Source organism: Syngnathoides biaculeatus, chromosome 22 (assembly GCF_019802595.1).
Source record: "Syngnathoides biaculeatus isolate LvHL_M chromosome 22, ASM1980259v1, whole genome shotgun sequence".
Classification (NCBI taxonomy): domain Eukaryota; kingdom Metazoa; phylum Chordata; class Actinopteri; order Syngnathiformes; family Syngnathidae; genus Syngnathoides; species Syngnathoides biaculeatus.
This window is the reverse complement of record NC_084661.1, coordinates 5,422,987-5,434,181: the sequence shown is the minus strand read 5'-3', so window position 1 is coordinate 5,434,181 and position 11,195 is coordinate 5,422,987. Positions and strand designations below refer to the sequence as shown.

At 47.3% G+C, this 11,195-nt stretch overlaps 1 protein-coding gene across 5 annotated transcripts in view; it reads right to left on the bottom strand.

The window, feature by feature from the left end:
* Positions 1–944: 944 nt before the first annotated feature.
* The window catches only part of llgl2 (LLGL scribble cell polarity complex component 2), a 154,655-nt gene continuing 144,404 nt past the window's right edge, over positions 945–11,195 (bottom strand). For 4 of the 5 annotated variants that reach the window (XM_061810185.1, XM_061810184.1, XM_061810188.1 and 1 more), the window contains 2 exons: positions 4,630–4,729; positions 945–1,321 (listed from right to left, as the gene is read on the bottom strand). In XM_061810185.1, the coding sequence (XP_061666169.1) occupies positions 4,683–4,729 (47 nt within the window). In that variant the 3' untranslated portion in view covers positions 945–1,321; positions 4,630–4,682. Of the gene's footprint in view, positions 1,322–4,629; positions 4,730–11,195 lie in introns of those variants that run through there. The other variant, XM_061810186.1, reaches the window with a different exon arrangement.

Below are 11,195 nucleotides of genomic sequence, written 5' to 3'. Positions count from 1 at the left end.
TATTATACACGAGGGGGAAAAAAAATTAAAGAAGGACTCATGAAATAATTGACAAAAAACATGCAGTTTAAATGCTCCCTAGCATGCTTTGTGGCACTCTCTGCGTGCTTTCCAACACCAAGGACCTCTTTACTGCCGCAAAGCATGCTGGGAAAATGTAAATACCAGGGCTCTCAATGTGTCGATCGAGGCAGTTTTGGTTGATCTCGTCGCTTGATTCAGGTGTGGCCAATACGTCGATCGCATGCACATAAAGGCACGTTCTAGCAAGCTGGCTTTTCCTTTTTTCAGGGCAGTCAGGGCTGTGCACGCGTATCCCCCGGTAGATCGTGAGAGGCTGGCTGCTTGAGAAGTAGATTCTGGGGGTAAAAAAGTCTGGGCATCCCTCGTCAACAACATCATCAGAAATGATCTGCTAACACAGGTAGTCGGTGGGGCAATGTAAGCTTCTTTTGCTGACAGATGTGAAATGCAATTGTTCCTCACTGCCTCATGAGCACCATTATATGGTATCTCATATACATGCTAAAACACATGCGAGCATGTTTGGTAATAGTGTAACCACTGTTTAAGTGTGCTTTGTAGAACAAGTCACACAACAGCATTTGCAAATGTTGGAACGCAATGTCCACATAAGGTGCACCACATTGTAAGGCGCCATGTCTATTGCAGGCGCCTCATTTATTTTGAAGAGAATTTAGGACCTCTACGATCATTAAAATGCAGAACATTAAAAAAACAAAATCCGCAAATGCTGTTTGTGGGGCTGTGAAAGGTGAACTGCGACTGAGCAAGGGAACACCATATATGCATATTTTTTTCAGTTTAAAACTGTTCCTAGAAGAAATCAGCCTATTTTGAAGGGCGATATCCTGTGCCCTGCAAATACATTTATTTATGAGATTATCCTTGACACAACAGAGTAAAAAAAACAAATGAGCCACTTTCTGTTAATAAAAATCAATTTTAAACAGGCTTGAAAATTATTTAAATAAAAATACATCACATGATGAACAAGGCAAATGTAAGACACTGAAAATTAAAGTATTCTGTGTGATAAACAAAAGCAAAGATAGCATAGTCCAAAATCTCACAGGTGGTGGTGTTCATTCTTCAATTTTTGTCGTCAACATAAGTGAGGCCTCTGCTGAATTGGCACTCTCAGCGCATCCTACTCCAGAACACTGGGGTATGACATGAGAAGGGGAGCTTAGAATTTTTGGGTAGATCCATCACAGAGGCAAATGTACTACTTCTAAAAGCCAAGACTGATTGCTGATCCAGGATTTCATGTTTTTTTGTAGAGTGGTTGTTGACTCATCTGTGGATTGATAGAAAAATTAGACCATTCCTTTCGAGGTTTTTAATGCACGTAGTTGGATCTGTATTTTTAACACAAGATGGCATCAGAAAACTACAGACATTTAGGCTGCAAATTAAAGACGCAAGCAAACAAAATGAATATAATGACCCCATAAGACACTGCCAGCAACAAATGAGTAAAACAAGGTCAGACCTTGAAGATTTTAGACTAGTGCACATATTTTAACTGATAAAAAAAAAACAGATGTAAGCATTTAGATTATTCTTGGGCAGACTGGAAAATCGAAGAAGGTTAGATGTTAGGGTTGAATGCATCTTAGTCAACAAACAACTTGCAGGAAAATCCGATGCAAACCCAAATTCCAATGAAGTTGGGAAATTGTGTAAAAGGTAAATAATCCACAATTTTCAAATACTTTTGAATTCAAACTGATGAATGTCCATCCATCCATCAATTTTCTTAGCCACTTATCTTCACAAGGGTCGCGGGGAGTGCTGGAGCCTATCCCAGCTGTCAATGGGCAGGAGGCGGGGTACACCATGAACTGGTTGCCAGCCAATCGCAGGGCACATTGAGACAAACAGCCGCACTCACAATCACACCGAGGGGCAATTTAGAATGTCCAAATAATGTTACATGTTTTTGGGATGTGGGAGGAAACTGGAGTGCCCGGAGGAAACCCACGTAGGCACAGGGAGAAAATGCAAATTCCACACAGGAACCCGGGACCTCAGAACTGTGAGGCCAACGCTGATCCACCGCGCAGCCTGATGAATGTTATTTCTATTTTTTGGGAATTTGACACATGTAATACATTGTCTTTTTCAGCGACATCCCTGCATGACAATGCTAGACCACATTCTCCACATGCTACAACAGCATTGCATTGTAATAAAAAGGTCTCGCTCTCTCTCTCGATAGCAAGTACAGGGAAAAAAACTGGCCCGACAACAATTAGTGTCCTCAGGTCCCAAATGCTTACTATGGTGTTGTGAAAAAGAAAGATATTGTAACACTGCGATAAACATCCCCCTGTCTCATCTTGTCAAAATTACAAATCACACCTAGGGGGAATTCGGAGTGTCTAATTAATGTTACATGTTTTTGGGATGTGGGAGGAAACCGGAGTGCCTGGAAAAAACCCATGCAGGTACGGGGAGAACATGCAAACTCCACACAGGGAGGGCTGGGATTGAACCCGGGTCCTCAGAACTGTGAGGCCAACACTTTCCAACTGCTCATCGTGCCGTTCCATTTTCTGTCACCTGTATCTGGGTTTGCACTCCAGTTTAAGGAATTAGAAATCATTGTACTTGAACAGCCAATTTTTTGCACCTAAGTAAGGTCTCCCCTCTACAATCAAACTTTTCAGGAAAGTACGATGTTTTTCTCAATAACGTGTTGAACGACCCATTTTCCTCAGCCAGGAGAAATGCATGTTCAACAGGTGGTGACTTCATCCTTAAATATAGGGCACCTGATTCACACCTTTTTTTTCCACAAAATTGATGACATCACTGATTGAACACCACAACGGCATTTTTTTAACACATCCCTTTCAACAAATTGCGGCAGTTTTAAAAGGCTATATTGAATGTCAGATTATAGAGGAAGACTAAAGAGAAAATAATCTATCAAAAAGCACATGGAAGAGTTTTGAGATGTGGGAGACAGTTCCCAGAGCTGGAGGATGAGTATGGTGTGAGGTCGCTATTAAAACAACGAGAGCTCAAACTACGGAGAAATGAGCGTAATGGGCACAAAAAGTGGTGGGAAGGCGCACACAATTAAAATGCTTACTTTTTTTAACATGCCCATTATGCTCTTTATAAGTAGCTTGAGCTCTCATTGTTTTGATAGCGGCCTGACGCCATAGAAGAGCTGTTATAGATTGTAGCCAATTATATAACGAAAAAAATGTTTTGCCACAAAATTCATGTTAAACATTGTTAAACTATTTATTTAATACTTATGTAATACTGTAATACGTGCTATCAACAGTGTTATGCATTGTCTACACAGTGTATAGGGAGAATGGGGCGCTGCTGAACTGAACTCAGGACATTGTGAGTTGATGGGGGAATACTTCGAAGACCTCAATTTTACCGACACACCTTCCCATGAGGCAGCAGAGTCTGGATTCTCTTTGGCAGGCTCTTCAATCCCCGGGGTTGAGGTCACCAAAGTGGTTAAAAAGATCTTTGTTGGCAAGACCCTGGAGATGGATGAGATTCACCCTAAGTTCCTAAACCCTCTGGATGTTGTGAGGCTGTCCTGGTTGACACACCTCTGCCATATTGCATGGACAACGGAGACAGTGCCTCTTGATTGGAAGACTGGCGTGGTTGTCCCCCATTTAAAGAAGGGGCAGGAGGGTGTGATCCATCTATAGAGGGATCATACTCCTCAGCCTGAGGTCTTTTCAGGTGCTGAGAGGAGGGTCCAACGGGAAGTCATATCTCATATTCAGGAGGAGTAATATGTTTTCGTCCTGGCCGTGGAACAGTGGACCAACTCTACACCCTTGGCAGGGTCCAGGAGGATGCATGGGAGTTCGCCCAACCAGTCTACATGTGTTTTGTGGACTTGAAGAAGGCGTTTGACTGTGTCCCTCGGGGAGACCTGTGGGAGTCCTTTGGGAATATGGGGTATCAAACCCCCTGATATGGGCGTTCTGTTCCCTGTACGACCAGTGTTCAAGTGTCCACATTGCTGGCAGTAAATCGGACACGTTTGTGGTGAGGTTGGACTCTCCCAAGGCGCCCCTTTGTCACAGATTCTATTCAGAACTTTTATAGAGAATAATTCTGACCACAGCTGAGGCGTAGAGTTTGGCCAGTGTGGTGGTCCCAGTATTGCAATCCTGCTTTTTGCAGATCATGAGGTTCTGTTGGCTTCACAATCTCTGATCTCCAAATCTCACTGTAGCGGTTCGCGTATGAAGCCGCTGGGATGAGTATCAGCACCCCCAAATGTGAGCCCATTGTCCTCAGTCAGAAAAGGCGTGCCTGCTCCAGGTTGGGGATGGGGTCATGTGGAGGAGTTCAAGTATCTTGGTGAGTGAGGGAAGAATGGAACGCGAGATCAACAGACAGATCAGAGCAGCTTCTGCAGTAATGCGGACTTTGTATTGGTGCGCTCTGGTAAAAAAAAGGAGCTGGTTTGAAAGGTGAAGCTCTCTCTGCCTCTCTCTCTCTCTCTCTCTCCCGACTGTATACACACACACACACACGCATTGACGGAAAATTGACTTTTCCTCTCAACATTCATCTACTTTTTTGTATGAAAAAAGGGCAGCAGGGTACCTTGGTATCGGGACTCAGATCATCTTCATACGTAATGAGATGAAGTGTTCCATTTAAACATGGTCTCCTTCTAGTGACTTTTGGATCTCCTGGAGCACTTCTGCAAGGAAACAAAAAATATTTATGAATCAATCAGTCACATTACTTGCTTCAACATTTTTAAACATTTCATAAAATGCAGGCAAGGGAAACTTTGCTTTTGGCCAGTAAAAGTTCATAATCTGCTCATGGTGTCTTCCGATTATAGAAGAAACCTGCCGACATATCGTAGAAGAAGCATGTATGAAGCAACTCTCAGATGAATTAGAACATCGTTCTTTGTTATGAATACACATTCTCTCTCATACTGTAACTCACACTTGCGCAATTATCTCACAAAAATATTATCTAAGCTTTCTATTCAAGCTGTGAAAAGGTATTTGTGCCTGGAATAAATACGCGGCAGAAGGATGACACTGCAGCCCACCGAACTTCACCCACGTTCCCATGGGAAGCAATTCTGGACCTCACAGAGATTGGGCTCTGGTCTACGGTGCCATGTAAAGGCATTTACCCCACTTTCTTTTTTTTTTTTTTTTTTTTTTTGCATCACCCACATACACAAAGATTTCAAATCCAACCATCCTCACAAGGGTCACGGGAGAACTAGAGCCTATCCCAGCTAGCTTCGGGCGAAAGGCGGAGTACACCTAGAACTGGTTGTCAGTTGCAGGGCAGATAGCTACCATCACTGATCGGGAATTGATCTCATCCTGCACGTACCAAAGTCAGGCATGTGTATATTTTCAGGAAGCAATTACTTTTTCATAGAGGGTCAGAAATCTTTGGATTATTTTTCTGCCTTAATTAATTTGCAAACTGCATATTGTATTTCCTTGGATTGTCTCAGAGTGAAATTAAAATTGGTTTGATGATTTTAAAACTATGTGTGTGAGACCGATATGCACCCCCCCCAAAAAAAAAAAAAACACAAAAAATAGAAAACAGGAGGGGGGCAAATACTTTTTCATGGCACTGCATAGCCTGGCCAGGAAACAGACTTTTGTTTCGCCACTCTGAGGTGAAGTGGATTCCCAGACAGAACAGACCACGAAAGACTGGACAGCTGAGGGTGACGGTGGAACTCTAAATTATTTAGCGTTCATCACCAGTCACCTCCACACTCTCGCCAATGAAGCTCTTGATTGCCCACTCAAAAGATACTTCACGTGACATCATGTTTAGTTTACCATGCCCACTGGACCGCAAAACCACAATACAACTGGCGTGTTTTAGTGATCGTTTTATGAATATTGGCTTGCTTATAAGCGTTTTACGGCCTTTTCATCATGGTATTTCATTGTGTGGCTTATAGTTGTAAGAATGGACAGAAAAAGGGGTCTGACACTTCAGGCATTGTTTACCTTTTACTGGACATTCAGCTAATTTACTGTGGTATCCACCACACTTGTTACATATTTTTACAGAGGTCTTTGGGCTATCCAGGTTTGCGGTGGATAATGTGAATATGCGGTCTCTGACCATCTCGTGGCTGTTTGTGTAGTTATAGTCTTGAAGCAACAGTTTGAGTTCTGTCAAAGTGCTCACATGACTCACAGTTACCTTGCGCCTTCTCATGAAACTTATATCTAGCAAATATGGGGTTTGTTTTCAGAGTGAGGTATTCAGAGAATTTTTCGTAATAAGTTTTTAGCAACTTATCTTTGTCTCCGGTCGCTGTCCACGTATTCCGTCCTTTTTTGCCCATCCACAGCAGGAGGAAACTGCACTTTTCCTCTTCAGCTCTATTTTTAAGCGGTGCTGTGAACATGAGTTCGGCGTGTTGCTTGAATCTCCCCCCACGCATCTAGTAAATTGGGTGAGTTGGAACACCGAATGCCTCCTCGTCATCTTCGTTCTTTTTTTTCCACCCGTAAATTCATTTTTTTTCTTTCCAGTGAGTCCGTAGTTATGCTTCCGTCACTCTGACACCATGTTATGATATTTCTGCCGTGTTATTGAATAACGTATACGTGAGTCCAACTCCAAACAGTCGTGAAGCCATTAGAGAAGGTTGCACTGAAGAAACAACAGAAAGCAGAACTGGAGGTAGCAGAAATGAAGATGCTGAGGTTCTTGCTTGGAATGAACAGGTTGGATAGGATTAGAAACGAGCCGATTAGAGGGACAGCCAAAGTTGGATGTTTTGGAGACTAGATTCAAGATAGCAGACTTCGATGGTTTGGACATGTTCAGAGGCGAGAGAGTGAATATATTGGTAGAAGGTTGCTGAGGATGGAGCTGCCAAGCAAAAGAGCGAGAGGAAGACCAATGAAAAGGTTGATGGATCCTGTGAATGAGGACATGAGGACAGTGGGTGTTAGAGAAGAAGATGCACAAGATAGGCTTAGGTGGAAAAAGATGACACAGTAGCACCGGAAAAAAGGAGTCGGAGGCAGAGTGTCGGACACAGGAACAAAACTTGTTTTATTGTTCAACATCAAAAAAACTACTCGCATAACGGTGGGAACTCAATTAACCTTTACTCCGGAAGCGCAACAACAAAAACAGTCCGTGCGGAACCCCGCACCCCAACTCGAGGTCCCGCGGGTGAATTATGTAAACACCACACAAGCCCCCCCAGAATTCACCCATAGTCAAAATCCTCGTGCTGTGGAGGGATGACAACCCGACCCCGGCGGGTGTGCATTGTAGGGGCCGAGGGGGGCGGGGCCGCACTGTCCATTGAGTCATGGGACAAGGGCCCAGGCGGCGTCAAAGGCACCCCGGCAGGCGCAGGGGCACAGGGCAAAGGGGGACGACCCTGGCGCGGGGAAGGGCCAACCCCAAAGGCTGGACAATGTCCAGGTGCGCCGGTTTGACCCTGTCCACGGAAACAGTCTCGGGTTTGCCACCAATGTCCACGAGCAGGCTCTTATCCCTGTGCTCCAGGACCCTGAACGGTCCGTCGTATGGGGGGCGCAGAGGTCCACGGTGGGTGTCATGACGAACAAACACAAAATCCGCAGAGCGCAGGTGACGGGCAGCCGGGCAGCTGGGGTGCCATGTTGCGACATGGGAACCGGCGCGAACCCTTTTGCGGCCTCCAGCAGGGAGGACCGTTGCCTGGCTGCGGACCAGGGCGCTGTGGCGTCCGAGATGAATTCGCCGGGGACCCGCAGTGGCTGGCCGTAGACGAGCTCGGCGGATGAGGACAACAGGTCCTCCTTGGGGGCGCACCTGAGGCCAAGCATGACCCACGGGAGTTTATCCAACCAGTTGCCGTCCGTCAAGCCGGCACGCAGGGCTGCTTTCATGGAGCGGTGGTAGAATGATGAGGAGCGCATGATGTGGGCCGCCCGGCGGATGAACCGGTGGTAGAAAGTCACCATCCCCAAGAACTCCCGGAGGCCCCGAGCCGAGCGAGGTCGGGGAAGAGCGGAGACGGCCTCCACCTTTGCCCGAAGGGGGGCGGCACCGTTCTTGTCTATGAGGTGCCCGAGGAACTGGATAGAGGGCACCCTGAAAACACACTTCGCCGGGTTGATGATCAGGCCATGCTGCTCAAGTCTTGCGAAGAGGTCGCGGAGGTGCATCAGATGTTCATCCTCCAGAGAGCTGGCGACGAGGATGTCATCCAAATAGACGAACACAATTGGCAAGTCCCTGAGCACAGAATCCTTTAAACGCTGGAAAGATTGTGCCGCGTTTTTAAGACCAAACGGCATCCTCAGAAACTCGAACAGTCCAAACGGAGTGATTACAGCCGTCTTGGGAACGTTTGAGGGGTGCACAAGAATCTGGTGATACCCGCGCACCAGGTCGACCTTGGAGAACAGGATTTTGCCCGCCAGGTGGGCTGAGAAGTCCTGAATGTGTGGAACAGGGTAGCGGTCGGGCGTAGTGGCGTCGTTAAGGCGGCGGTAGTCACCACATGGTCGCCACTCGCCACTCGGTTTAGGGACGATGTGTAGCGGCGAGGCTCATGGGCTATCCGAGCGGCGGACGATGCCCAGGCGCTCCATGTTGGCAAACTCGGACTTAGCGACTGCTACCTTCTCGCGGTCAACCCGTCGGGCCCTCGCGTGAATCGGGGGGCCCTTGGTCTCAATGTGGTGCTCGACCCCATGTTTAGTCGTGGCAGAGGAGAAAGTGGGCCGTGTCAAGCCGGGGAACTCACCAAGGAGGAGCTGGTACTTGGTGTCGTCCGAGAGCGAACTGGAGAGACCGCCATAAGTCGCCTCATTGCGGACGCAGGCGACCATGGAGAAAGTCAGTGCATCCACCAGACAGCCCCTCTTAACATCCACCAGCAGCCCGTGGGCACAAAAAAAAAATCAGCGCGGAGGAGAGGGAATGAGACATCGGCAGTGACAAAGTCCCATGTGAAGCGCTGACTCCCGAAACACAAGTCCACAGTCCTTATGCCATAAGAGCGGATAGGGGAGCCATTAGCGGACAATAGGGGTGGCCCATGAGTCCCGCCAGCGGCGTCCTCCGCAGTGGCCGTCAGGACGCTCCTCTGGGCGCCGGTGTCGCAAAGGAATTTGCGCCCAGAAAGGGTGTCCTTGACTAACAGCAGCCGGCTCTTCGCGCCCACGCTCACGGCCGCTGCGAAGCGTGGGCTTTGGCGTTTCCCGAGGCGTCGTAGTTGCAAGGGGCGCGGCACCTCTTCGCTTTCGCACCGAAACGGGCGTGGAAGTAGCACAAGCCTGTGCCAGGACGGCCGTCGGTGGCGATGGGGCCCCTGCTGGATGCCACCCCCGCGCCCGGAGGCGAGTAACTGCGCGTCGCGGACAGCATCTCAGGGGAGAAGCGCTGGGTGGCCAGGAAGAAACGGTCGGCCTCCTCGGCCAGGGCCCGGGGCTCAGTGACAGTACTGTTAGCGAGCGCCATCTGAACATGCGGTGGCATGTGCCTGAGAAACAGTTCCATGAAAATGAAATTGGGCTCTTCCGTGCCCAGCAGGTTTAGCATCATTTCCATGAGTTCGGAAGGTTTGCTGTCCCCCAGTCCATTAATAGCCAACAGACGTCGGGCACGCTCCGGCCGTGAAAGCTCAAAAACCTTGAGAAGGTGAGCCTAGATCCCAGCATACTTATCTCGGGCTGGGGGAGAGGTGATGAAGTTCACTGCTCTGGCCGCCGTTGAGCTCCCGAGGGCTGAGACAATGTGATAACGTGTGGAATCATCTGAGATCCCGCGGAGGGCGAACTGAGCCTCCGTCTGCGCGAACCACGCTGCCGCGGACGTCTCCCAAAACTCCGGCAATTTGAGGATGGCGGTTGCCATGTTCGTTTCAGTCTCGAAAACGCCGGGACTGATGTCGGGGTCACCAGTGTAGCACCGGAAAAAAGGAGTCGGAGGCGGAATGTCGGACACAGGAACAAAACTTGTTTTATTGTTCGACATCATAAAACTACTCGCATTAACCTTTACTCCGGAAGCGCAACAACAAAAACAGTCCGTGCGGAACCCCGCACCCCAACTCGAGGTCCCGCGGGTGAATTATGTAAACACCACAACACGGTGTGGCGACACCTAACAGGACAAGCCAAAAGGAAAAGTAGACGTTGAGTCCAACTGTACTTTTTTAACGTGGGTGATATTTATTTCGCTTCCCAACCTCTCAAACTCACTTCCTTATCGTCCTGGCTTGTTCCACGACGCTGATGTTGACACAATGCTCTCAGTTTCACATGTGGCTTCTTTTTCTTTAGTCCTCACGCCAGCACAAGTGCCTCAATCACTTCTGTTTAGAGTGTTCGTTTGTTAAAGGACTTTCAAGATAAAAGATCAAACGATAATTGTAGCCAAAACATTACAGTAAACATTTATCGGTTCATTGCCATGATATGTAGACACGATCTTGCCATCAAAAAAAAGCCACATTGTTGGTGTGACGTCAGTGAAAAGTATCTAAGGCAGGGGTCACCAATGCAGTGCCCGTGGGCGAATGGTAGCCCGTGAGGACCATATAAGGCGCCCGCGAGGTATGTTCTAAAAATATCATCGGCCACAAATTGTTACTATTATTTGTGCTTCAAATTCTGAATCTGACTTGCTTACGTGAATTAAACTTTTAAAATACCTGTAATGACATTTACAACAATAAATGAAAACAAAAATATTTTATGTACGTGTAATGAACTGAGTCTGAAATTTGCTGCAAACAGGTTACGTAGCCCTTCATACGATGGGTGCTCACAAAGTACCACTCAGCCTTAAAAAGGTTGCTGAGCCCTGATCTAAGGAATGCTTTTTGGTCAGCCTGGATGGGACATTGAATGGGTTGAGAGTGACATCTGCAGGCAATGGAATGCCACTGTAGTCTTCCTCCACAAGGCTGGATAGATTTTACAGGAATATATTAAAAACACTAACATGAACACCACTAGTGATTCGATTGCTCCAAACATGAATATCTGATGTGTAATCTGTTGTCAACTGCGCAAACCAAAAAGAAAAAAAAACATCTCCACGCGAATGCAATTGCAAATCGTGAGGTACGAGTGTCAGTCTGAACATTCGTCACGGGACAGCGATGAGAGTGAGATGAGTCAATGCTGGGGGAAAAATGGTCTCAT